At 59.1% G+C, this 26,624-nt stretch overlaps 1 protein-coding gene across 2 annotated transcripts; it reads left to right on the plus strand.

Annotated features, from left to right (window-relative positions):
- Nucleotides 1-6,615: 6,615 nt before the first annotated feature.
- Nucleotides 6,616-25,767, plus strand: TAFA3 (TAFA chemokine like family member 3). Of its 2 annotated transcripts, XM_074564133.1 has the most exons (6): nt 6,616-6,784; nt 13,445-13,529; nt 13,818-13,933; nt 21,807-21,956; nt 22,981-23,105; nt 24,417-25,767. In XM_074564133.1, the coding sequence occupies exons 3-6, from the start codon at nt 13,819-13,821 to the stop codon at nt 24,426-24,428; spliced, it is 402 nt and encodes a 133-aa protein (XP_074420234.1). In that variant the 5' UTR covers nt 6,616-6,784; nt 13,445-13,529; nt 13,818; the 3' UTR covers nt 24,429-25,767. The 2 variants fall into 2 exon arrangements, with proteins under 2 accessions (XP_074420234.1, XP_074420233.1); XM_074564132.1 differs by lacking the exon at nt 24,417-25,767 and having other exon boundaries at nt 6,652-6,784; nt 22,981-23,456.
- Nucleotides 25,768-26,624: the final 857 nt, after the last annotated feature.

The raw sequence follows: 26,624 nt of genomic DNA on the forward strand, positions 1-26,624 counted from the left end.
GGAGGGGGGAGTGCGGGAGCTCTCAGCGCCGCATCGCCCCGCCGTTGCTCGGTACACAGGGCGGGACGGCTCCCAGGCCGCGGGGCATCCCGGCTGCCAGCCCGGGCGGAGCGGGGCAGTTACCGGGGGGAGCTCCGAGGGGCCCCCGCCGCAGTCGGCCTCGGGGGATGCGCAGCGCGGCGGCCCCCCCCGAGCAGCCGCTCCGGGGAAGGCCGTCACCAGCGGCAGGAGGCCGAGCGGAGCGATGGGGCTCCGGGGGGACAGGCTCACCCTGCCCCTTCCCGAGCGGTGCCGGCCGGTGGGATTCCCGGCTGGACCTGCCCAGGGCTCCGGCAGAGCCTCCTCCTCTGAGACAACATCCCCTTCCAGCGGCAGGTGCTTTGTCACTCTCCTGCGCCCGCCGGCGAAACCCAACCCCCCCGCAGCCGCGCCAGGCTATTAATAAATAGCCAGAGCCTGCGGAGGAGCCAGGATCAGCGTGAGAGCACCGAGAGCTCTCCCCCTACGCCCCGGCGCTGACGGGGATGCAGATTTAGCTGACCCAGAACAACACGTTCCCGCTGGCTGGGAGGGGAAGATGTGGCAGTTTAAACAGCATCACTCACAGAGCCCGACCTCAGCACCCCTCCGCCTCTGGGTTCCTATGGCAACAAAATATCTACTGAAAAAACACGGTATTTGTCTACTGTGAAGTAAAATTGAGGGTATTTCCTAAGACTCGTGTACCCCAGTACCCTCAGTTCCCCAGAGGAACTGTTTATTCCTTTCTAGCCAGGGCTTCTGCACTGCAAAGTCAGAGCAGAAGTAGGGCTCTTGCTGCTAGCTCTGTAAAACCCTCCAAGATTTAGCTGCTGCCTTCTTCTTTAGCCAGAGCTCTTCTAACTGTACCACGATCACCCTATAGAATTTATTCAGTACTCTCTATACTCCCATCTTCTAAGCCCTAAGCTACTCAGCAGTCTGTCTTTTTGAGACCCTCACCTACCTAAGCTCACATCCCTTTTCCCTTCTTTCTGCTGCCTACTCGAACACCCCTATTTGAAGCTGCTGCCTCATTTCCTGCCTTGCTTTGCCCCCACTGCTCACCTGCGTGTCCCAGCTGCCGCTTGGCCCCAATTAAAGTGTTCCCTGATAAATATGTCCCTGCTCCCCCATTCTCAGTGTTACAAGGCTGAGGGAGAGAGCTAGAAGAAGTTCTGACCTGCAGCTCTTTGCATTAGAAGCCTGGGTAAGATGCAGGCAAATTTAGTGGCGTATATATATGTTTCTTTATTGCATCTCACGTTAGGGGGTCAGAGTACGCAATAGCTGTTTACCGCTAATTGTGGAGATGCCTGAGCTGCTCTGCTGCTAGCGCTGAGCTGCCCGGGTAAGAACATCCCCTGCTCAGGACTTTTTGTCCCTCTGTCTCCTGGCAGGGCCCGTGTTCCCTTCCCCAGTAGGAGCTGACCGCGTTTGCGCCCTGGGGTGGGCTGCAGCCCCCCCAGCCCTTCGCTGCTCCCCCGGTGCCGCCGCTCTCCATCACCCCCTGATTCCACCGGGGTCGGGCTCCGCCCGGGGGTGCGCAGCGCTGCTCCCCCCGCGGCTGGGAGCTGCAGGGAGCCGAGGAGGCGCTGGATGGCGACACAGGCTGCGCCACGGCTCCGGGAGCGGTCGTGTCCCCCCCAAGCTGTGCCCGGACGGTGCGGGGTGAAAACGCTGCGGGGGGGGCTGTGACTGCGGGTAAGCCCCTCAGCCACCCTCCTGCCCCGCTCTCATTGGGGGGGCGGGTTAGGGGGGGCAGGGATTGGCGCTCCGGCTGCCTCGGAAATAGCCAAGTACAAATGGTTTTGGAATTCCCCGGCTCTTTCAGCCCAGGGCAACTCGGCACAAGCTGCTCTGGGGTGTATCGCAGCCGGGGGGGCAGGGAGCCCCGCGGGTGGCTGGGTTTGCGGCCCTGGCACACGCCCGGGTTACCCAGCTCCACCTGGCACTGCCTCCCCATCTCTTTCCTCGTGGTCCCCTGGTGCCTTCTGGCTGGGTGCGTGCCCCGGCAGCCTGCACCCTGAGGGGCTGCCCCAGCGCGGCCGGGAGCCGAGGTGGGCAGGGGAGCAGTGGCCAGGGGCCAACAGGGAGCAGCTGTGCTAGCCCAGAGGCCAGCACCCCCCCAGTCCCCCTCCCACAGCCCTGGGTCCTCTCTCTTTGCTCCAGATGCCTCCCCCGTTACAGCATCTCTGTCCTGCTGCTGGTCACACGGGGGGTCTCAGATATTATGAGTGCAATATCCTTTGTGTTATTAAGGTTGAAAATCACCGGATTCTCTGGGGAATGTATCTCTCCTCTGTAGGGCTGCCAATCCGCCCTGTGCTGCTGAGTCACCAGGATGCTTTCCTTGGAAAGAAGGAAATGGCAATTTCCAAAATGACTTCTGTGTACGGCTGATCCTGTTCCGTATTTGTTGTTTCCATTATGTGAAGCGCTGCACAGAAAGAATGGCCTGACATAAAAACACGCTGCAAGAATGCTCCCTGAAACAATGCAGTGCTAATAACCGTTTTCCAAGAAAGAGGGCTACATTTCCTCCTATTCATCCCGCCTGCCAGGTCAATGTGACGTTTCCTCCTTGTCTTCAACTCCAGTGTTCCCCTTCACGAAGCTGCCCGGCACCGGACGCGTGTGCCGGGGGACACGGTTACAGACTGAGTCAGACCATCAGCTCTGGGAGGCGCATGCCAGTAAATGGCCACTTTGGATGGCACAGACTCTGCCCTTTGCCCTTCCCACCCCTCAGGGGTTCCTGCCTGGGATGCCCGTACTTTCCCTGCCTCCCCAAAGTGTCCCCCTGCCTGAGCACAGCGCCGGGCACTCGCCCTCCATGGGAATGGCCTCAGGTGAGCCTTCGGTGCTTTACCCACAGCCCCGCTGTCCTGTGTGATTCCTACCAAAGCCACCACCTTTCTGCTTCCAAACTCAGCTCTGGAGCCACATCTTCACCCCCGGGCCGCCCCGAGCCATTTTTAGCAAAATGGTTAAATTGGAAGTACTCCTCTCCAGTGGGTGCAAAGCAGAGGAGACTTTCTCCTGCAGCCTCCAGAGCTGTTGGGGTTGCTCAGGCTGATCTAAACCCCGGATTTCTCTGTAGCTAAGCATCGTTTGAGGGTTTCTGCTGGACCTGGCAGTGGTGTTTCCCCTCTTCAGCTGGGTCCCTCCCTGCCCCACAGCTCCAGGGTGAGCTCTGGGGTCCTTCCCTCCCTCCCGAATCGCTGAGGGTTTGCCTATGCAGAATAGAGGGGATGTGAGGTTACGACATCATCTCTGTTTCTGGACAAAGATTAAATTATGCGATTTTGCTTAACTTCTTGTGCAACTGCTGAGCATCAGAAAAAGCCTTTCGAAGTTTCATCGTTCGCCTATGCTGCTGAGCCCCAACGGAGGTAGGATGCAGCCAGGGATATTTCTTTGTGAAAGAATGACATGTTGGTGGCATTTAAGCCAGAACAGAAGTAAATTAAACATCTAGATCATAAAAGTACCAGAGGATGTTTTAAAATAGGCTCTTTGCAGCAGTGCATTAGTTGACTGCACAGCTTTACTGTGTAATGAGCAATATATTAATTTATAATTAGTGTAATACAGTGAAGCTCAGCAAATAGCTCTGTGCACTCTGGATAATTCATCAAGAGAAGCAGCAGCTCTTAATGGTTTCCAAGGTTTGCCTGTCCCCTGTAATTGGGAAGTTCAGAATTTATTGTTATTTCTTTTAAGGGATAATTTGATTGCAACCACACATCTTTATTCCGTGCCTGTTCCCGCGTGGGTGGGGAGAAGCCTGTGGAGCGTTGCAGCTGGGGGATGTGACCCCTCTGCAGGCTGTTGTGGTCGGTGTTCTGCAGACCAGATGTCCTGGTGTCCCTGCGGGTTTCCTGCCGTGGGGGAGGGTCAGCAGTGTCACCCCCTTGGGTCACTCGGCGCGTCCCCCTCTGCTGCTGCCAAAACTGCTGCATCCCTCTCGCATCGCCCGAGGGACCCTTATGCTAAATTCTGCTCCCAGAGGCTTTGTGAGTTCTCATATAACACCACCTGAGCACAGAAATAGAGAAGGATGAGAGTAAATGTGTGGTAAAAAGGATAACTGGGACTTAGGGAGCCTTTGGGGATTTCATTTTTCAGTTTGGAAGCTCAGACCGACGTCCCAGAGGATGCAGGGACCCAGAGTGGGACCCGTCCCTGGTTGTGCCCAGGCTCCCCGGGGATCCCCCCTCCCGTTCCGCGGTGTTGTCAGGCTGGGAATCCGCACTGAAATTCCCTGCTGTCAGCAAAGTCTTCTGAAAAGAGAACAAAACCCTCAGAGCTGGGTACTCGGCTGAGACAGCCTGGGGGCGCCGGGGCTGCCTCAGAGGAAGGGGATAAAGAAGCTTGAATCTTAATTCAGCGACCCACTGAAAACGCGGTGGGACAAATCTTCCCCAGGAATACAGCATCAGGAGTTCTGCTTTTCCCAGCTTTAATAAAATAATCGGTATGCCTCTGCCTGCTAGCCGCTGCAGATGAGATTTGAAGTCGTCTGGCGTGCCCATCCGCCTGGGCGCGACCATCCAACCCAACCCGTCGCATGAACCCTGTTTCCTTCCTGCGAGCAGCAGGTTGGCCGTCCAGAGAGCGCAGGCGGGCTGCAGGTGTGACCACGGCCGTCTGCTCCAAGGGGAAATGATTTCGTACGCAGCAGCAGGAGTGTCCATCACTAAGATTTTTTCCAGTGCAGGTCCTTTCCTTGCCAAACCTGTTTGTTAGGGACACTAAGAACTTCCCCCCACCTTGTCGAACAAGACCTCAGGGGGAGGGGGGATTACTGTGCTCGCTTCCAGTGGAATTCAGATGAAATCAGTTTTACTGAAGTCTTAATTCTTCCCCTGCATTGAAATGCTGTGATCTGGAAAACAGCAAGTTTGTGTTTCTGTACCATTACATCAATGAAGAGCTTGATTTTTGCAGGCTTCTGTATTGAATAATCTGGCCTAATTTAATTGGAATTTGGCTGGTGCGAAAGGTAGTTTTGATGGTCTTTGCTCTTGATCATTTCCATTAAAACTTTGTGATCTGAAAAGTACTATGTTTGTATTTACTTATCATAGCAATGGAGACCTGAATTGGCAGACTCTCTGTCAAATTACCTGATGAATATAAACAGCAGATTTAATTTAGTTTCATATTGATTTTTGCCATTATTATTAAAACCCTCTGATCTGAAGAATGAGATGCTTGTATTTCCTTAATATCTTATTGCTGGGGTTTTCGTTAATCTTGTAGAGCTTTTCCCTTTTCTTTTGAGCAACCAAGTCTAATTAATTGGAATTTTACATAAGGCAATTTTCACTCTAAAAAGGGGGAACAAGAACTCAGTTCCCTCAGATAAAACAGCGAAGAAACCTGTTCTTATTGTGGGCCTTTTAAAACTAGGAGTACTTTCCCCTGGCTCCCTTTGTGCATTTTGGGGTGACTCTTCCCTTGGGGAAGGAGCAGGGTCTCAGGTCCCCCCGGAGCTGGTGGGTCACCTCAGACACCCGATGCCCCCAGGCATGCAGGGAGCAAGAGGCTGCCCCGGCAACGCTGAGGGGCTTGTACAACCCTGGGGGCCAGTGGGTGCCTGGCAAGGACAGCCCAAAAGCGGCATTTTGGTGGGCTTTCAGCAGAACCCTTTCCAAGGGCTGGTGCCTGCGTGGGGAGAGGGGATGCACGGAGGCTTCGGTGATCTCATGGAAAGAAAATGGGTGGGAGATTTGCAAACTGCCCACATGTGGTTTGTCTGAGCAGCTGCCATTGATCTGTAACTCAGATTGGTCTTGGAAATCGTTCAGTGCTTCCAGCTGAGCAGTGGCTTGAAAGGTCCAGGAGCAAACCGTGATCTGTCTTCAAAAAACAAAGGCTTTCATGGATACATAGAACAGATTTGGGTAAAGTGAAGAAAACGTGCTATATGCAATTCCAGCCTCTCGTTGCAGCTGTCCTGAGGCTGTGGGACTAACTCCTGGCAGCAATTGTGAAAATTCAACCCCTGCTTCTGCTGTTTGTTGGCATTTTACAGCCTGTTGCAGCAGCAGCGGCAGAGCTGTGTGCTGGGGTGCCCTGGGCGGGGGGGGTGCTGAGCCAGCCTCATGCTGCACTGTCCCAGGCGGGTGTCGGGGTCCCCTGCCTTGGGCTTGGCAGCCTCCCGCAGGGCTGGGTCCAAGTCGTCACCAATATTTTGGCAGTTTTTGCATTGAGGAAAACTATGGGGTTTGGTGGGTTGACACTGAAGCCAGCCTCCTGCTTTGAGTCGGAGGGTGCTGCTGGAGCGGGGCCAGCCGCCTGTCCGTCCGTCCATCCGTCCGGCCGCCTGCCTGCACACCATACACCACCACTCCTTGCTCGTTGGGGCCATCACGCCTTTTTTTGGGGAGGAAATCGCGTTTCAGGTACCATTGGCTGCCTGACCAGTCCTCCCTACCGCCTACATTAACGCCAACCGGGGCGGGTGGGTGCGGAGCCGGGTGCCAGCCCGGGATGGCGGTGCCGGTGCGGGTCCCGGGGCGGCGGGCGGCAGGCGGCGCTGCGCCCCTTCTCCGCACCGGCCCCGCCGCCCCCGCCCAGCCCAGCCCCGCACCGAGCCCAGCCGAGCGCTGCCGGCGCCGCCGCCGCCCGGCGATGCCAGCGGCCCCCGGCCGCAGCGGCCCGCGGACGCGGCGCTGAGCCGGAGGACGGACGGACGGACGGACGGACGGCGGCCATGGGCAGCGGCGGCCCCGGCTCGCACGGACGGCACCGGCAGGTACGGAAAGTTTGGGGCGGGCGGGGTGGGACGGGACCCCCGGTGCCGAGCGCGGCGCAGCGGCAGCGCCCGTCCCGGTGCCGCTGCGGGCAGGGCCGGTGCCGGCTGGGCGGGGGCAGCCGCCGGGTTCGCCGTGCCCACGGGAGGCGGCGGCACCGGGGGCGCCGGTCCAGGGCTCCGCAGCGGGATGCGCTCCCGGCCCGGCCGCCGCACACCGACGTGTCCCGGTGCCGCGTCGCCCCCCGGAGCGGTGGAGGCTCCCCGCGGTGCGCGGTGGGGGGCTCGGGCGGGAAGTTTCTCCCTGCCCTGGGCCCGGTGACTCCGAAAGAAGCGGTCACCTCCGGCCCCTCCGCCCTGCCACGGGGGGACAGTGGCCGCGGGGGGGGGGGCTGGCAGGGTCCTGCCGCGGGGGTGAGCTCTGGCCGGGGGTGGGGGGGTGAAACGGCTCTGCCAGCCCTGCCGAGCCCCTGCCGTTTCGGGGGGCGAAGCACTGCGGGGGAGCTCCGAGGTTACAGCAGCCAAAAACGCCTCTTCAGCCTGGGGGGGGGAAATCACCAAGCGTCGCCTTTGGTGCAAGCTGGCCCCTCAGCCAAAGCTTCAGGCAGGGTGGGGTGGGATGTGGGCTTCGACCTTCCTCTACTTTGTTCCTCTCTGCCGTAACTCCTTGGCTTGCTTCTGGCCGATGCCAGGCTGGAGTGGGGCAGCGGTGCTGGGGTCCTGCTGCCTCCTGGGGTGGCTCGAGGGGCGCAGATGGGGAGTGGCTTGCACAGGCCGGGTGTCCCCCTCGCCTGCGAGGGGAGGCTCAGCGGTCCCGAGGAGAGCATCACTCGCACCAGTCCCATTCTGTAGACGGGCAGGAGTGGATCCATGCCGTGGAGTTGGGCAGAGAGCAGGAGTCCCCTCCTCCTGCCTGATAGCCGTCCCTTTTGATGCAGTGTGAGGCCTGGGGGGCTATGCCCTGGGAGATTGTCTGTGCCAGGGCACCCACACCCCAGCGAAGAGCCTGCTCAGGTGAGGTGGTGCGTCTCCTGGGAAAACGATTTGAGCTGTCGAGTCCTCTGCTTTTCTCCACTGACAAGACTGACTGAGCTGCTGGTGACCTTGGGTTTCAACCCCCCTGATGAGTGGCCACGCTCTGCCAGAGAGAGGTTCCTGGTACTGGATGGCTCTGAGGTTCGAGCCGCCAGCAGAGCTGACCTTCAAAATGCCAGCGGCAGCGGGGCAGTGGGATTCACCGAGTGAGGGAGCAGGGACAGGCCCATGCTTGGGTGGAATTAGAGTTAAAAACTCTCCTGCTCACCTTGTCTGGGAAGGAAATGCTGCAGACGCTGGAGGAATGAGCAAGGAGCTGGAAATAAATCAGCGTAGAAGAGAGAGCACACTTGGGGGAAGGAGTCTTCTGCATTTTTATGTGCTCCCCTGCCACCTCTTTGCCAGGCTGGAGGGCACATGCCTCGTGGTGCCCTCGCCAGCGCATCTGTGGGGCTGGACTGCTGTAAGCGTACCCAGAGAAAGGGCTAAAATCGAGTGTGCAAAAGGGCTCAGCTCAGCCTGGGGCTCAGGCCAGGCTCCTCTGCGGTGGGGAGGAGCAGTGCGGGGTTCGGGGCAGTACGGAGCGTGGGAGGGCGCAGGAGTTACTGCGTGAGGCTCCCATCAGTGTGGCTCCGAGTGGGCATGCCGGCCTCCCGGGTGCTGCCCCCTGCTCTGCAGCCGCGGTAGCTCTGACTTCCCAGTTTTGCCTGTAATTGAGCATCCTCAGTTCTGCGGAGGGAGGTAGGATGTAGCCAGTCTGACGGCTGATGAGCCCGAAGCTGTGGGGATGGAGGTTGCTGCCGTTGCTTTGTGCTCGGGGGATGGCAGCATCTTGCTAATCGTCCTCCCCAGGGACCCCCTGCCGCGCTCAGCCCTCACAGCCCGTTCCCAGCACGGGCGGCAGTAGGGTGTCTCCAGGTCCCGGGTGCAACCCTCACAGCCCTGTCTGAGTGTTTCCTCGCCTGCCTGGGCTGGAGGATCCAGCGCTCAGCTGGTTTCCAGCCTCAGGGGAGAAGGGAGATGCCCCCTCTGCCATGCCTGCCCTGCTGCCTTTGCCCGCTCTTTGGCTGCTGGAGGCAGAGTGGTACCGGAGCCTGTGCCGTGCCTTCCCAGGGGACTGTGGGGGTGTCTCCTGGCTTGTCAGGATCTTTCAAGGAGGTGTCAGCTTCTCGGGAGGCTCGGCAGCCCCTCCCTGCTGCTGCCATCGCCTGTTGTGCAGCCCCCGGAGCTGTGCGAGGGGAGGACACCCTCCCTCCAGGCAGCGCCTGCGGGCGCGGAGCAGACAGGGTGGTCTGGGGGTCGGCCACTGCTGTCACGAGGTTTGCCAGGTGGCCGTGTGGCACGGCAGGGATGCGCAGGGTGGTCACAGGGCTGGGTGCGCAGCCTGGACCCCACTCCTTCACGGGGGGGTGTTTGCTAAGATGGCCTGACTTTTTGCTTCAGGGAAGTATTAAAACAAAATCGCCCCCTCCAACGGGCAGCCTGACATCCCCAACGGGGATGTTTCTGTGCCAGCCGGGCTCTGGCCGGGTTTCCTTCGTGGTGTGGGGCTGCCCAGTGCTGCAGACCCCTGGATCGTGCTCTGTTGGCCAGAGCCTGCACCTCTTCCTGCACCGAACGAAGGTGCCCAAGTTCCAAGAAGTGCTGAAACAGCAGGAGTATGAAAATAGCTTTTGGAAAACCAGCGGAACTGTCGGGCCAGATGTGTGCGAAGGTTGAGAGCGTTGGAGCTGCAGCGGGAGGGCTTGTGTCACTCGGCACAGAAACCAGCCCCTGTGCCAGCCTCCCCCACCTCTCTCTGATTCTTTTTTGGGTGGAATTCTGCTAACTGTCATTACCCAGCTCACAGGGACCTTTGCAAACAGTGCTCCAGGCTGGCAGGGCTGGGAGCATAATTTGGCACGGCAGAGAGTCCCTCATTAGCACTGCGGGGCACCGGGCTGCATTCCAGCCGAGCTGCGACAGAGCGCTCCTGGCCGGAGGGCTGCAGTTCCACGTCTGGCTTTAATGAAGAAGGAGGAAAAAGTCTCTAGATCCCGTGGCCGGGGCCTGGGGGGACGGCGCGGAGCTGCTCCCGCTGTGCCCAGGTGTCTGCGTGCCGGGGGAACCTCGGGGAGGCTGCGGTGGCGGTGACGGCCCGCGCGTGTGGGGAGGGACATGGGCCCGTGCAGATGAACAGCCACCTCCTGCCACACTGGCTACGACTGAGCTTCATCTTCCGAGAGATTTGGGCACTTTGCAGTTTCTTCAGGTCCCAGCTCAGGCCCAGAAGGCGGAAAGCAGCTAGCGAAAGATATTAATGAGAAATTCCACAAAATTCCAAACAGAACGTGACAGAAGAGAGAATACCGATATTTTCAATCAAAATTAAGTGCTTTGATGTGCCAGAACACCACTCTTCATTTCAAAATGACATTCCAGGCTGAAAAATTTCAAGTCAGACCAAACACTTGTAGTTGGAGTCTCACGACGGTGGAGGTTGATAACTGTCAAAATAGCAATTGCTGCGAAGCTGTTTTCTGACAGGAGTTTGCGCGGGAGTGGGAGCCCTGCGTGCCTGTGCCCGCCTGGCTCCGGGGGGGAGCGCCGCTCCGATGGCCGCTGCCAGGGATGGAGCCTGTCGCCTCCTGCTCCTCCGCACCCCATCGTCTCTCCCTGGCCGCTGCTGGGCTCCTGGCGCGGTGGTTCCCCTCGGAGCGCGGCGTGGGCAGCACGGGCTGCATTATTGATAACGCTGTGATTTATTTATGTGTCCTCGGCTATAGCAAACGGCTCAGCCTTTCCGAGCTAAATATAGTTAGCACCGGGAGCGTGTCCCTGTCCCGCACGGGACGGAGGTGCCCAGCGGTGTGCCTGCTTTTTGTCCATCTGAGAGACTCAGGAACGTCTCCTGGAGACCCCGCGTGGTCTGGAGGGTCCCTCGGGCAGGAGCTGGGGGTGGACGCCTCCGGAGGGGCTCCGGTGCCTGCTGTGGGACTTGGGGCCCCGTGCCTGGAGCCTGGCCGAGCTTCCTGCATGGAGATAGAGCCGGAGCAGCAGCTGCGAGACCAGGGATGCTCGGCACAGGCTGACCCCCCCGGGGGCTGGCTGCTGCTCTGGAAGCCGCACGGGATGTGCGTTGGCGTCGGGGGCTCGTAATGTGGAAATGTGGAAGCTGGTGACAGCCTCATGTCTGCTGTCCTCACATCTGGGCGGCCAGATGTGTCCCCTCCTGGGGCAGGACAGATGTGTGCTGTGGCACGTGTCCCAGCCCAGCTGGCGCACGGCTCCTCCATGGCCCAGCATGGCCGGGGGGTGTGTTGGGGGGGGTGTACGTGTCGGGGTGTGTACGTGTACACGCGTGCTGCCGTGCTGGGTGCTGATGCACACACAGCCCCGGGATTTCCACGAAGGGCTGAGCAGCTCTGAGAGCGCCGTGTACTTTTTCATTGAGGAAATAGTGCGCGTTTCAAGCTGCCATCAATATTTACATGTCGGGCCGCGACATCTCTGAGGGGATGCCGGCGGTGCGGGCTGCCGTGTGAACATCCCCCCGCTGAGGAAGCCTCTTGCAGAGCAGGTCCTGCCGACAGCCCCGCCGGAGCGCCGCAGATTGCCTAAATATGGTTTACACGAGGGAGTCGGCGCGGTCTTGTCACATCGGCTCATGCCCGCTTCCCGGAGCGGGGGTTTTGTTGTCCCTGAAGCCGTCTGGGGCTGGTTCTGGCGACTGGGGGGGTCAGGGCTGCCCGGCCGGGGGCAGCGGTGCCGGGCTGCGCAGCCCCTGCCGTCCCCACAGCACGGGGTGTACCCGGAGTCAGGGCTGTGCTGCTGCAGGATCCGTCCTCGTCACCGGGCGGGCGGGGATGGAGCCAGGAGCGTCGGGATGCCCGCGCCCTCCCCGGCCACGCTTCAGTCTGCTCCTGGCCGAGCTGACTATCCTGCAGTGTTAATTAGGAGTATTTTCTTACCTCTGAATTCTTTTCTAGCATAAAATATGTGTTTTTGTCAAGATACCTTTCCTTTTTTTTCTGGGCAAATGTCAACGTTTTTGGTGACATTTTCTGATATTTTTTTTTCCAGCTGGGAGAATCAAAATGGAAAATATCATTTTAAATCAGCATTTTGGAGTGAAACATTTTTCATTTTGAAATGTCAGTTTAAAACAGAACAATTCATTTTGAAATGCTTCAAAACAATAAATGCCCTTTTACCACCTCAAATCACTTTGTTTTGATTAAAAATGTCAGCGTTTTCGGTTCTGGCACTTCGTTATATGAGCATGTTTCACTGTCTCAGCCTGGTCCGGAGCAGAGAGAACTTTAGGAGATGGTTGGAAACTAAAGGTTTCTTCTCCCAGCAGCCCGGGTCTGTCGGCTGGAATCCCGCGCCCCCTCGTTGTCCCCGGTGGGTGCGGGCGGCGGGGGCCGGTGCAGCGCAGGTCACCAGGATGGGGACCGCGGGCACGAGCCTTGCGCGGGGCAGGGGCAGCCCGGGCACCCGCTGCCTGGTCCTGGCAGCGCTCCTGAGCCCTGGCGTCGTTGCCGCTTGTCTTCATGGCCTCTCGTTAATAAATTATGAGCCGGCACTGAAGTTTTATGGGGGACATGGTTATTTGCCCTGGACCTGGTTAGATCTCCGCAGGCGATAACGGTCGCCGGGGCCAGGAGGTTGTCACTTCACCCGGCAGCTGCCGAGCGCAGATGTCGCCGTCAAAGCTGTTACGGCTGGAGCCGCTGCCTGCGGAGCCCCGGAGCCCTTTCCACCTGCGGGGCTGCGGCTGATAAATAGTGCAGAGAACGTATTTAGAGCAGTCGACAGTAAAACACTGAGTCTTTGGGGATTAAGATTTTTCCTTAGGGGCCCTGCTCCTTCCCAGCGCAGCGCTGGTGGCAGCGGTGGGGGAACATGGCCCTGGTGTGCTCGGGGGTGCCAGGAGAGGCTACTGGGGGAGCGGGTGTGCAGAGGTAGTGCACCCAGACTTGTGTCTGTGTGGTTTTATGAACTTTGCAGCTGCACTGAGGGGAGAAGCAACCCCCAAAGAAGGTGGTGCACTGACACAGCGGGGTGCGGGTCCCAACGCTGCTGCGGGCTCTGCGTGTCTGCCATCGGCTGCCCCATTCCTCAGCTCCCTGAGCAGCGCCGGCCCCGCCGAGCGGGAGGGTGGCGGGCACTGGGAGAGCCTGTGCGGTTGGTCCGTCCGTCTGTCTGCCAGCGAGTGGTTTGAACAGTGCCAAACCCTGGGCGTCACTGCAAGGGACGTTGGTGACGCCGGGGCGATGACAGCACCTAGCCGCGCATGGAGAAGGCGATACCTGGAATGACTCACTGCTGACTTACTCTGGCTCTTCCCACACCCCCTGGGTCTGTATTTAGTGTTTGTGATCTGTGTTAATAAGGAACTATAACGGGCCGGATTTTGTGCTCTCAGCAGTCAGAGTCAGGAGCAACGCCCGCAAAGCAGCTGCAGTCCGGGGGTCATTACGGCGGTGAGCAGGGCTCCGGGGCGGTGCTGGTGTGTGCGATGGCGGGGAGGGGGGGGTGTGGGGCCAGCCGAGCCCTGGGCTGTCCCCAGCTGCTCCTGGGGGACGCGCACCCCCAGGTACTCACGGCAGGCATCGCTGCCCGCGTTTCTCTTTCTCCTTTCAGATGCGCTGATGTCTGCCCCTCGCACAGACCTGGCCTGCCCGAGGCTGGCCGATGCGCAGGCGTTGGTGTGAAACCCCAGTAAGAGGTAACTCGCTCGTCCCTGCGGCTGCTGGTATGATTCCTCCCTGTCCCGCTGCGGTGGCCCGTGCTGCTGGACAAGTCTGAGCCTATCCAAGGGCGGTGGGTGGGTGAATCCCGGGCATGTGTCCGGCCTCCCAGGGCCGTGTCCCCACAGCCGGGTCACCCCGGTGCCCATGGCCATGCGTGTTCGGGGGCCACAGCGCTGCGTGCAGCAGCATCAGTGCGTGGGGGCTGCGCCTCCCAGCCCTCCTCAGCCCCTCACCCTTCACGTGTCTGTTCTTGTTTTTGGTAGAATGAGTGAGAGAGACGTACAAAGCCTGAGCAAATGGGTTTTCGTGCTCACTCTCTGCCTTACCACGCTGTGGGGAAGACTGACGCTGGCCTCCACCCATCACAGAAGCCATTCAGGTAGGGGAAGCGACGTCCTCACTACACGTGTCATGCTCCCGTGCAGTCGCCTGGGACCCCTGTGACAATGGTGGCACCTTGGGGTCTCCATGGGATGCCCGGCGCGGGGGTCGTGCGGTGATGTTTGGTGAGATGGCGTGAGATGGTCGGTGAGTGTCTGTCCCTCTTTCCTGGGTGGGAGGACGAGCGCAGGAGGTCTCGGATCACGGCATGCACCAGCTGCGGGAGCGGGCGAGCATCTCTCTGGGGATGAGAAGCTGCTGGCCCAGGGGACCTCGGTGTCCGGCCCCGTGGCTGGGGTCCGGGTGGTGAGGATGAGCGTGCCGAAGGCGGGAGACAGAATCCATCAGACAGACGCCGAGAGGCACCGCTGTTTTCTCTGCGGTGCCGCTGTGACGGCTGCGGGATTTGCACTTCGAGGGTCCGTGTGTGCAGAAAAGTGCCTGGGCACCTCGGAGACAGGCAGGAACGTGGAGCCATAGAGCAGTAAAGCTGTTCCTTGGAGTTATGACTTGTAAATACTTAATATGGGGCATTTAAAAGCTGTTGCTTGGTGAGCCTAGCTGGTCTGAGGAGCTGAAAAGCAAATTTCTTCGTGTCTGTAGCAAAATCTGAGACACGTCTATGTTTTCGAGTTATTACCGAGGTTTATTACCGAGGTTTATTTGAGACACATCTATATTTTCGCGTTATTACTTGATCTGTGAGCAGCCGAGCCATAACTCTTTCCATCGAAGTCACAATGAGTGTCACAAACACACTTGTCATGGGATGGATACCCTCCATTTTAGCCTTTCATTAGAAATACAAATTTTCAGCCCTCTGGTTGTAAAGATCGTCTTGGAACGTGGAACAAGTATGAGCTGCTGTAGAACTGAAAGTCTCGCTGGAGAGCGCAGCTTTGGCCCGGGGGTGTTAGTTTGTTATTCCCAGCGGTGGCGTCGAGGTCCCGCTGTGTGCGTGTCTGGGAACGCGGCTCTCTGCGACCGATCTGGTGCAGGACGTGAGCCCGTGGTTGAAGTGTGTCTTTTGAGAAGAGAAGCAGCTGAGGAGTCGCGCTCAGCCCTCCGTGCCCACCCTGCCTGGCGCAGGAGCCCGGGGGGCCACGCTGGAGGGGGGATATGGTCCTCCTGTGGGTGGGAGGACGGGAAGGTGGGTGGGAGGACGCCGCGGGTGGGTGGGAGGACGGGAAGGTGGGTGGGAGGACGCCGTGGGTGGGTGGGAGCTGCCGGTGCTGGCAGAGTTGTGCGGCAGAGGCGGGCACTCGGAGTACGGAGCGACCCTGGGGCACGTGCCGCCCGTGTCTCGTGCTTGTGTTTGCAAGAGAAGGTATTTAAGGGTTGATTTGAAATTGTTCGTGCCCTTGCCTGACCCCACACCTAACCCTGTCCTCTTTCTGTCATTTTTGCCTGGCAGTTAAAGCAGTTCTAATCCTGTAATCCCCATCCTCGTTGCTTAAAACCAAACGTATCTTCCAGAGTGACTCCCTCAACCAGCTAGTCAGCAGTTACCTGCCCTACCCTCTCTCTAACCTGTGGCAGAAGAGAAAACTCCTCTGTCGTTCCTGGAATGACGTTTTGGCACCATCTGGGGACTCCCCGGGCCGGGGGCTCGGGCGCTCGCCCCGGCAGCAGCCGTTTGCCAGGAGCTGCTTCTTCGGGGAGAGTCAGACCTGGCCTTAATAAAGCAGCGACTCGCCTGCGTTTAAAGTGCAAATGCCTACGTGGGCTCGGGGGTGTGAATTATGTATGAATCTCGCTGCATACGAGAGGAGACAGGCTCAGGTACTCGCGTGCTCGCAGGCAGAGCCGGGCATCCGCAGCAGAGCAGGTCTTGTACTTTTTGTTCCAGCACGTTCCCGCACAGCAAAGAGGGCACACCAGGAGCAAATACTTAAAAGTTTGACCCCGCTCCGCGTCTGTACTAACACGGCATCTCTCTGCGCGTCCGGGTTTCCTGGCACCGTAAGGATTTCGCGTGGCTGCGCTGGCGGCTGCCCCCTCTCCTGGGCTGGGTTTCCATAGGCTCCAACCAGGAATTCTTCACCTGCTTGCTGGGTTCATGGGCTTTATTTTCCTGTTGTCTGCCCCGTGCTTTTGCTTCGTTTGGGACAGCTTTCGGTTAAGGTTAGGTTTGAAATGGATTTTCCTAAGGTTGCCTTCTGAGTTGCAATGACGTTTTTGTCCTGGGAAGCCCACTGTTTCCTTTCCGTGTGTGGAGTTGGTCTGCAGGCAGGAGCAGGGATAGCGGTACTGCGGCTGCCAGCCTGCGACCCCCGAGTCAGAGATGCTGAGGGATTGTGCGCATGAAAGGCCAGACACATCCAGAGTGAAAACCAGGTGTGGCACCTAAACATGAGTGATAGCAGAGGGAGACCTTTAATGGTGACAGTGTGGCCGCAAAGTTTGAGAGCCCCCAAACTCATGAATTTCTTGACCAGAGACGCCGCATGCAGACCCTCTGTCAGCTGTCCAGGGAAACGCGGCGCTGGGGACGTCTGGCTGTGGAAATCGGAACTGGCCACTTGTGCTCAGCCAGCAGGTGGGGATGCCCATGTGGCCCGGCAGAGCGGTGCTCCCGGGGATGCCTGGCTGGATTTAAATAGCCACATGCATCAAGTGCGGAGATTAAGTCATTTGGGAATGGGAAAGGAGAGACCTCGGTGAGAAAGACTCACCAGCAGCTGCACCCCCGTATAACGTGGTGGGCTCTACGTGATGCACAAGGCTTTGCTTGTCTGGATACAGCTCCCGCAAAGGTGCCCCAGCATCTTCACATAAACCCCTCTGATGCTGGTAATCAAAGTGCCATCTTTGCCTCCGTTCACATCCATCACTCAGCCCGGAGCAGAAGTGAAGACGTTTAGTCAGCTGGGATTTGCTTTCGGGAAATGAGGTTCTCTGAGTGAGCGAAGAGCCCCGATTTCTGATTATCTTGTATGAGAGATTTACCGGTCGGTGTGTCGCAGCTCTGTGGCGTTTATTTGTGACATGCTTCTGCGAGATTCCCTCTCGCTTGGGTGGTGTTGGTTTCTCCATCCTGTGCAGCCTTTACACCACACTGGGATATTTTCCTAAGCCGCCTTCTCTCGACGAGGCAGGAGTCGCTCGGGGTGAAGCACCGCCGGGCACCGCGGAGGAAGGCAGGTCGTGTGCCGGGGGCCGCATCCTCTGCGTGCCGGGGGCTGCGTCCTCTATCGCAGGGTGCCCACGCAGGTACATCCGTCACCCAACGGCAGAACGCTTTCAGCCGCTCTCAGCGCACTGCGGGCACTTGGTTTTCTGCTTAGCAGGTGTGAAGTGATGGGATTCGCAGGAGCAGTTCGTGGATGTGCAGACAGAAGGGGGACGGAGCAGGACGTGGAGTCTTGAGGTGACAAGGTAGTGAAAAATCCCAACTGACACGCAGCGATAATGAGCAATAAAAACAAGCCTGCTTCTCTCCAAAACCTTCTTAAATAATACATGCGCCTAAGGCTGTAGTGATTTTAAGACTTTAATTATTTAGTGGATATGAGTAGTAGGGCTGTTGCAGGGCACGGGGTACAGACCGCTCATGCCACCGGCCACCTGGGGCCCTGCTGCCCCCGGGGACGGGACCGCTGTCCCCTCCCGGGCTCTGCCCGTCCCCGCGGTGCCGCTCGGCTCTTGCGGGACACCTGCACCCCTTCAGCAGCCTTTCGGTGCCCAGGAGGACGGGGTTTGATGCAGAGGTTCGGGCATCGCCTGGCAGTTACGTGCGTCCATCTTCTCTTCGTTTTACTGCTCCCCACCATCAACCAGAGCGGTATTTTACACTGAACATGCGGAGCGGTGCCCACGCCTCCCTGAGACACACAAAATGTGTCATTTCAGGTTATGCCATAAAAAAACATGTTCTGCCGCTCGCTTAAAGGTCATCCAGAGTAGGACAACGTTTTTATTTTATTTTTGCATGCAGGATTCAAAAGCCTGGTGCTCTTACAGTGCTTTTATGGTTCCATGAGATAAGGTTTTTTTTAAAAATGGGTTGCAGTGAGGAAACACCAGTTAAATGGGAGGGAGAGGCGTGCCAGGAGCTCTGGAACTTATCCCAGGCTCTCTGGGGCTTTCCTGCGCTCGGTGTTAAATACACCATCCAGCTGATCTGCATTCTCAGTTCTCCCTAGTTCAAAGCTTCCTGCTGCTCAGCAAGAGGAGCAGCGCCTGCAGGGAGCCCGTCGCTCCCCCCGCGCCCGGGCTCCAGCTCTCCTGGCTCTTCCCAGGTGTGGGACACGAAAGCCCGGCACGGCAGGGACCCCCTCGCTCCGCTCTCCTGCCGGCACCCCCCGGCACGCGACTGCTCATCCCGTCTGCAACAAGGAGACAGCAAAGCCTCTTGCTGGCCTCCTGGCAGTCACCGTATCTGACGCAGAGGGAGTCGTTTGCGTCTGGTTACAACCCCCAAGCTCCCGAGCTCGCTGCGATGTCGGGGTCCGTGGTGCTCGTGTCTGGTGTGGTCGTTGCGGTCGAGGGGCAGGAGAGCGGGTCGGTCCCTGTGGTGTGTAGGGAGCCGAGACGCTTTGCAGCAGGCGGGGTGGCTCTTGCCCTGCTCCCCAGCTCTCCTGCTCGAAGGAGCCGACAGCGCTGCTGGGACCGTCCCTTAGCGAGGGGACACACGGTGCCCTGCCTCGGGCTGGGGCTGGCGCCTGGAGGGGTCTGTGCAGGAGAGAAGCGCCCGCGGCAAGTTTCCACTGTCACTGAGTCCCAGGGCAGCGTATCGGATGCTCCCAGGCCTTCAGGCAGGCAAAAGTATTTCATGGCCCACGAGAGGGCCCGTTCCCGGGGTTCCCTGCTGCTCCCCCCGGCTCTGCAGAGCCCTTGCTGCAGGGCTGGCGTGTCCCGGGGGGGCTGGTGCCTCCGTTTGTCCGTGAGCTGCTCACGGTTTGAGTCCCAGAGCAGGAGCAGGCGGGTGAGCTGGGACCAGCCCGGCTGCGGCGATGGCGTGTCCCCGCGCGCGGTGCTCCCGGTGCTGCAGTGTGCTGCCTGACCCCGCTGTTAGCTCTGACCGGCTCAAAGGAAAGCTCTGCGCTTTTGAAGGAAAACAAAGGCTTTCTGAACCTCTCTCTTCTGAGGCTTGCAGCTGACCTCCGTGTTCCCTGCACAACGGCAGACCTGCACCCCTGGTACAGCTCGGCTAATTGCGGCCGGGCTGGGTCCTGCAGGGCTGGAGCACAAAGCAGCGTCTTATCAGCCGGGGCATCTCTGGTCTGCCGGGGTTCGGGGGCATCTCTGGTCTGCTGTGGGTTTTGCCTTCCCTGGGTGGCCTGCCCGGAGGGCTGGGGGGTGAGGTGTGAGCTGGAGACGGACCGTGTCCGTCTGTCCTGGCGGAAGCGCCTTCCTTGTGTCTGCCGGGACGTCCAGGGCTCCTTGGTGTGACTGGCAGGGACACGGTGGGTGACACGGCTCAAAGCCGTGGGTCTGTCACCCCGCTGCCGCCGTGCTCAGCTGCAGTAAGGCAGAGGAGAGGCGAATTTCTCTTTATCTCCGTGCTGCACCTTTTTGAGCAAATTAAAAGGGCTTTGGCGTGTTAGTGAACTCTTATTGCATGGCTGTAATGAGCGATTTCTCAGTTCTGCCTGGCTGTCCCTCAGCTGAACCTTTTTAAATTAGCTGAAAATGAGAAGCCGAGGAGCAGAAGTGAGCGGGAGCAGAGGGGTCGTCCGGCCCTTCCTCCCGGGAAGAGCTCTGCTAACGAAGCTTTGCGGGGAGGCTTTCATGAAAACCAGTCAAAACCACAAATACGCACAAGGGCTGAAGGTGGAGGCGACAAAGCCCCTGTTGGGGGCAGGGGACTCTGTTGGGGTGTGCGGGGTGGACGAGTGGCTCCTGGTGGTCCTGGACCAGAGCATGGTGGGAGCGTGGGTTCGTAGTCAGCTAAAGCCACGGGCCTCCGCTTATTCCTCAGATTATTTGAAAAATCCCATTAACCCTGAAAACAGGGCGAAACAGTCACATTTGTTGTGTAATGAGTTGCTTTCCTTCTCACTTTCACCAAATTCTACTGTTTCTGCATACAAAAGGAATGGAAATTATCATTAAAGCTGAATTATGATGGCATTTAAAAGGGAGGATAAAATTTATGGCCAAAGATGCTATTACAAAATATTTCCAGGATAGGTAATTATTATGGGCGGAAATGAAAGTGACGGTTCATTAAAAGAAAATGACCGTGAAATAACAATAAATAAAGCCAAATTAAAGCCGTGGTAATTGCGCAGCCCCTCCTGCCCGTGTTCCAGCGGATGCAGGGCACAGGGGTGCGCAGCTCCCCGACGGAGCGGGCTGTGAGGGACGAACGGTGTTGTCACCGCCCACGGTCACTTTAGGACGTGGCCTTTCTGCACAGCAGCGAGTGTCTCTGCCTGGCCCCGGGCTGGTGGCGTCAGTGGAGAGCGGGTCCCGAGGCGGCTCCTCTCGTCTCCCGGCCAGTGCTCGCAGGGGTGGGAGAAGGAGAGGGACAAGGGCTGCTGTGGCTGGAGGCCGACACAAGCCGGAGGTTGCACTTGGATCAGCGTTTCCCAGCAGGGATGTGTGTGAAAACGCTGCTGGAAGGCAGAGGGATTTCCCCCGGTGCCTGGGGAGAGATCCCGTTGCTCTCAGCTTTCGCTTGAGGAGGTGAAGTGGCTGCTTTCCAAAAGCTCCTGGAAGGCTGGCGGTGTTTGCTGGTGAGTGTGGGGATGGGCTGCCTCTCCCCGGGGACCCACGGGAGCACTTCCCGGGATGCAGGTGTGCCCTGCATGTCCTGCTTGCACCCTCTCCCGAGCCTTTTCTGCGGTGGCTGCCGGCAGCTCCCGTAGGATACCTGCCCACATCCCAGGGCATGGAAGGGGCTGAGTGCACGCTCCCAAGCTGAGGACACAGAAGACAGCTCTGACGGCGCGATGCGTGCTCGTCTGCGCGCATTTCGGGATGGCACACTGCAGAGACGCAGCTTCCCCGTCCTCCCCGCAGCCCGGCCCCGGCTCGCTGCAGAGATGAAAGCCTGTTCCCGGTGACCCAGGGGACGCCTGGGTGCGCGGCTCTGCGCTGGCTGCTCCGGTGCTCATTAAACAGGAGCTGCAGGGATCACCCGCTCTCGGGTCATGGGAATGGAGGCAATCCAGCTCCATTTGGCTCATTTGTATTGTGCTTGTGTGGGCCATTACCCAGCGAAAGTCATTGATTTGTGATGCTAACTAGCTTCTAAACCCGGATCCCAGAGGTGATAAGCCAGCACATCAGTTTTCTTTCTTCCTTAATATTTTAATGGCACTGGGAGGGGGAGCAGCAGAGCAGCCCGGATTTCTGATGAACACCGTGACATTTCTGTGTCACCGCAGGGCGCAGGCGCCGTCCTGTCCCTCCCTCCTCCAGCCAGAGGATGGTGCGTGATGGTTTTAGCCGGGGTTGGAGGTGGTGGTACTGTGTCCGAAGCCAAACGCAGCTTGAGGCACCATCCCCTCTGGTAGCAAAGTGTGCATCTCGTTATCAGCTGCAGTTAACTAACGTGCTCATCCATTTCAGCAAAGCTCTTGGCTTGGCCATGGCAAGAGGCCATTGATTTTGCTGGGCAGGACGGGTGTGAGGGTGTCAGGAGTAAGAGCTCAGATGCAGGCGGTCCAGAGCAGGACCAGTGCTTCTCCTGAGGGGTGGGCTGGGGAGACGCTGGGTTGAGCCATGTGTACATCATCATCATCATCATTACCAGCCCTGGGGCGACTGCCGAGGCCGGGACAGCGCTGCCCGTGCCGGGCTCTCCCGGTGCCTCGGTGGGGGCAGACACTGGCAGCGCTGCCCGGGGGTGGTGAGCGAGAGGTGGCCTGGGGGCTCCGGGGCGCAGCCCTGCCTGACGGTGGCTGTTTCTCCTCCCGCAGTGGACGTAGAGCCTGGCACGTGCGAGGTCATTGCAGCTCACAGGTGCTGCAACAAGAACAAGATCGAGGAGCGCTCCCAAACGGTGAAATGCTCCTGCTTCCCGGGGCAGGTGGCAGGGACGACGCGAGCGGCTCCCTCCTGCGTGGATGGTGAGTACCCCGCAGCCGCAAGCTGGGTCCCTGCAACCCCCGACTGCGTCTTCCCCATCGGTCCGGCTGGAGCGGGGTCTCTGTGCCCCCCGGGTTAACGGAGGGACCTGCCCCAGGGCTCCTGCAGCAGAGCAGAGGGCAGAGGGAGCGTTTTGGGGATGCTCTCTGTTGGTGTGGCTGCGTAACCCCATCCCGAGCAGCCCCCGGCCGTGTGCCAGGGTGGGTTACGGTGCTCCAGCCGCTCAAGCTCCTCCAGCGCGTGGCTGCCCCAGGACCAGGCGCCACAGCATCGATTGCTGCACGTCTGCTCACCGGGCTGCTGCGTGACGTGACTCCAGCCGTGCAGCACCATCACTGCAAGGGGCACTAAGCAAAGCTCCAGCCATGTATATTTTATTGAATGGCATCACGTGGCGTCAATGAAGAGCTGTTGGGAGCGGCTGCGGCTTCTGCCAGTGTGGTATTGATTCGCTTGACAGCCGTTGTCCTGCGAGCGCGGTTGTGTGCGCCACCAAGAAATCCAGGACGGATTGTCAGGGAAGGCTTTCATTGTCCCAGACAGCTTGCGTGTGTCTTTCCCAAAGACAGGGGCGCCTGCTCTGGTTACGCAGGTTGGAGGCATCAATTAGAAGAGCCTAACAGGGTTCAGCAGTGGTACGTCGTCCGTTTGCCTCTGTAAGAGGAGCCTGCAGCAGGTTGGGGAGCAGCACAGACCTCCCTGCTCTGGCTGGGAGTGAGGACGGGGCTGTGCGCAGGCTCTTTCCCTGGGGCAGGGAGGGAAAGCAGGCGCTTTGGGGGCAGGGGGAGCAGCTGGGACAAATTGAGCTAGTCAGGCGATGTGCAGGGTCGCTCCACGCTTGGACTGTGCCAGAGAGAGGGGCTGCACCTGCTGCCCGACGACGGGCAGGGCTGGCACCCTGTCCCCCGCGCACTGCCAGCCCAGAACAGCCCCCCGGCTGCTGCCGTGCCGTGTCCTCGTGCCCCCGTGCCACAGCCCGGCTGCTGACGCCCTGCTCTCCCCCAGCCTCCATCGTGCTGCAGAAGTGGTGGTGCCAGATGGAGCCCTGCCTCGACGGGGAGGAGTGCAAGGTGCTGCCCGACCTCTCGGGCTGGAGCTGCAGCAGCGGCAACAAAGTGAAGACGACGAAGGTGCGTCCCCTGGCAGGGTGCTGGGGGGAAGCCGGGCTGGCCTGTCCCCATCTGGGGGCAAGCGAAGCCCAGGGAATTGTCCCCGGAGAGTTCGGAGGGGAAGGGGAGAGCCTCGGCTCCTCCAGGGCAGTGCTGTTTGTTACGGATGCACTGAAGCCGAGAGAGGGGCCAGGCTGGGCTGTTGTCACCGGTGCTGGAGGGGGTGGCACGAACCCCGCGTGGGTCCCACGGCTTTGCTGATCGATAATTCCTGTGGTGAGGAGGGCGCTGGGTGGCTCAGCCCCTGGGCAGACATGGGGGACGTTCCCGTACCAGCCCGGGGCTGCGGGTCCTGGCTGCTCCCCAGCGTCTCCCCAATGCCCCAGGGCAGAGCGTTCCTCATCCCAGCCGAGCGGCGCAGCCCTGAGCCCGTCACCGCTCCCCCGGCTGAGGCGATCATCTGTGACAGTGCTACATGATTATTATTTTCATGGCTTGCTGAATGCCCCAAAGAACAAGGTATAATTAAAATTTTATCAAACTCATTAGTAATTACATATATGCCATGGTTAATCAGTTGCATAATTTTGTAATCATTGTTCATACTGTTGAGCATAATTATTCCTTATGCTTTAGTTTTTCTCACCCCACATCCCCTGCCATAAAATTATCGCATTAAGTGATGCTGAGATTTTTTTCATTATTGCTATTATTTTTGTGCACTGAAAGCACTTTCACGCTCAAGTGTTTTTATGGACATCCAAGAAGGTTCCTCCGGCCCTGGGCGTCCGTCGCTGACCAGTACCTGCAGCACTATATTTAGCTCATTGTCTTTTTCCCATCTTAATGTTGTTGTTTATTTTTCCCCCAGCTGCTAGCTCAGCCCAAAGCCTCGGCTCTGGCGCTGCTGTGCTGGGCTCCCGCTGGAGACCAGCCCCGTCTGCAAGACCCCAGGGCTTCTGCGCACCCCCCTCCTCCAGCAGCCCCGGCCCCCACGGCCACGCTCCTGCCACCCCTTTGGGTCCCTCGCCCTGCCCTAGGGAAGCCCTTTTGGAAATGCAGGCTTATGTTTTCTAAAGGATTTTGGGTGCCCCATTAGGATTTGCCCCTCTGCAGACAGACCCCCAGAGGAAGCTGTAGCCAGAGCACGAGGTTCACAAACAGTCCATAGGCTGAAATGATTGCAAAGAGCCAATTGTGTTTGCATCTCCTGGGGCTGTTGGGCAATTCGCGGTCGGGGGAATCAGTGGACGTGTTGGGTAACTCGCCCGCTGCGAGCAGCTCGACCGTATCCATCCACAGGCGCCTGCCCACTCCTCTCTCTGCCCGCAGGTCACGCGATAGCCTCCGGCCAGCTCGGCAGCGACTGACAGGCCTCACCGTGGGTCCCGCAGCTCTGTGGAGCCGTGAGCGGCAGGACGGGGCCTGGCCGTGCCGTGCCTGTGCCGGCGGGATGCACCAGGGATGCCGTCCTGCGTCCCATGCCTGCCCAAGGCACCCTGCCAGCTACCGGACCAGAGCATCCACTGAGCCCTGGCTTCCCCGAGGCTGCAAGTACGGGAACTGGCACAGCCGCGAGACCCCTGTCACTCCGCCGTCCCCTCCTCCCCGACGGACGCACTCACTGACCAAGAAATGGGCTCCTTTTCCCATCCTCTTAAACAAAATACTCCAGTCATGTAAAAGCTGTTAACAATACAGAGACAGACAGACAGCGGTCCCCCTAAACAGACTTTATTCTGAAATAGCTGAAATCATCGCTGTGACTTGCCTTTCCCCGTCTCCCAGGAAGCTGAATCAGGGTCGCCGTCAGGCATTGGGGGGTCAGTGGCTGTGTGACACCCCGTTTGGCTCACGGCCCCTGGCCCGGTGGGGTCCTAGGAGCAGGCATTGAGCTCCAGGCCTGACCCCATGTCACCGGGGGTCCAGGGGGCTGCTCTGACCCCGCAGCGATGGGTTTTCCCTGCCCCAGGATCTGGCTGCCTCGACCACGTGCGGCGGTGTGGCCAGGAGTGTCTGACCCCCGCCAGCCCCCGGAGATGGTGAAAGGTCTCCATGGAGCATGCCGCTGGTTTCTCCTTCCTTGAAAATTGCATTAATCAGGCCGTGAGTTTAATATCTGTTCTCTGCCGTGCAAGTCCCAGGCACCAAGTTACTGCTTGTGTTTGCAACCGCATTTCAGGAAGCCTCTTCTGGCTGTGGTGTGCCCCTCGCCGTGCAGATGCCCAGCCGGAGACCCAGACCCAGCCAGGCTCCATTGCATTGATTAAAAATAAAGAAAAATGTACCATCTCCTGGCCATGAGCTTGTGACCTTCTGCGGGACGCTCCGTTTCCCCTGGTGCGGCAGCAGGAGTGGGGAGGACGGGAGCCCCGTGCTCCCGACACCAGCGGGGCTGGGGACCCCAGGGTGGCAGCACTCAGCCGGAACATCGCTGCGGGGAGCAGGACCAACGCCTCGGGGCACCCCCACCCCACGCGGTGGGATATGGGTGCTCAGGAGGGGCCGGGGCGGCAGCACGGTGCGTGCCGGGGGTGCTGGTGTGCGGCCGCCTGCCCTCCTGCTCCCGCTGCCCCTGGCGGGACTCGTTGTTTAGGCGTTTTTGTAACGGGGTATGGAATACCTGCTCCACGTGTGATGTAAATACCAGACTGTGAAATAATAAATTCATTTTAATCTCTGCAAAGGATCTTTTCATTCGGCAGTGAAGGGGGGCGCTGGGGGTGGAGGGGCTGGCGGCTCTGCCCTGGCCATTCCAATCCCAACCGCCTCGTGCAACGGCGGACGCTCTCCTTGCCCACACAACTGTCTAATTCTCTGGCTCAATAAAATCTTTTGGGTGACTTACGCTCTAATTCCACGTTGCACGAGAAGACACACTCTTTCCTTTAGCCGAACTGCAGAGGAACACTTTGGGCGATGCTCAACGGGCTGATTTTCGTCTCAATGTCACTGACGTTGCTGCAGGGCTGAGTCTGCCCGTGTCTCCCTGTTTCCATACGCTGAGGTCTGACCGGTGACGACCTTCTTGGCTCCGGTGGCAGGTCCCCGTGCCCGGGGGCCACGGCCACTGACGTGCTGCCCGCGCTGCCGGAGTGTTGGTGCTGCTGCCGGCCGTGCGTGGCTCCGCTGCTGGCTTCACCCCGTGAAGGGTTTCCTGTTTTGTCAAGTGTTTGGATACAGTTTTTTGTGATTATGGGTTGTGCTGCCCGGACTGGTTTGAGGAGCAGCAGAGGGCAAAGCCTGGCAGAGGAGGGGCCGGCGGCTGCCCCCGTGCCCGGGGCCATCGAGCTCTCCCGAGATCGGGATGTGGCAGAGCTCCTGATGGGACAGCCCTGGGTGCACGGTGGCTTTCTGTCCTGGGCCCGGGACAGCTGAATGACCGAAAATACCCTTGAGATGGCTTTCTTCCATCAAAGCAGTGAGATGAGCCTGGGCCACAAGTCATCAGGAGAAGGGATGCACGGCAGGAGCCTCCTTCCCTGGGGAGAAAAGACCAAGATGGACAAAAGATAGAGAAAAAAGGCCACCATCAGCTTC

This window comes from Larus michahellis, chromosome 21 (assembly GCF_964199755.1).
Source record: "Larus michahellis chromosome 21, bLarMic1.1, whole genome shotgun sequence".
Taxonomy (NCBI): domain Eukaryota; kingdom Metazoa; phylum Chordata; class Aves; order Charadriiformes; family Laridae; genus Larus; species Larus michahellis.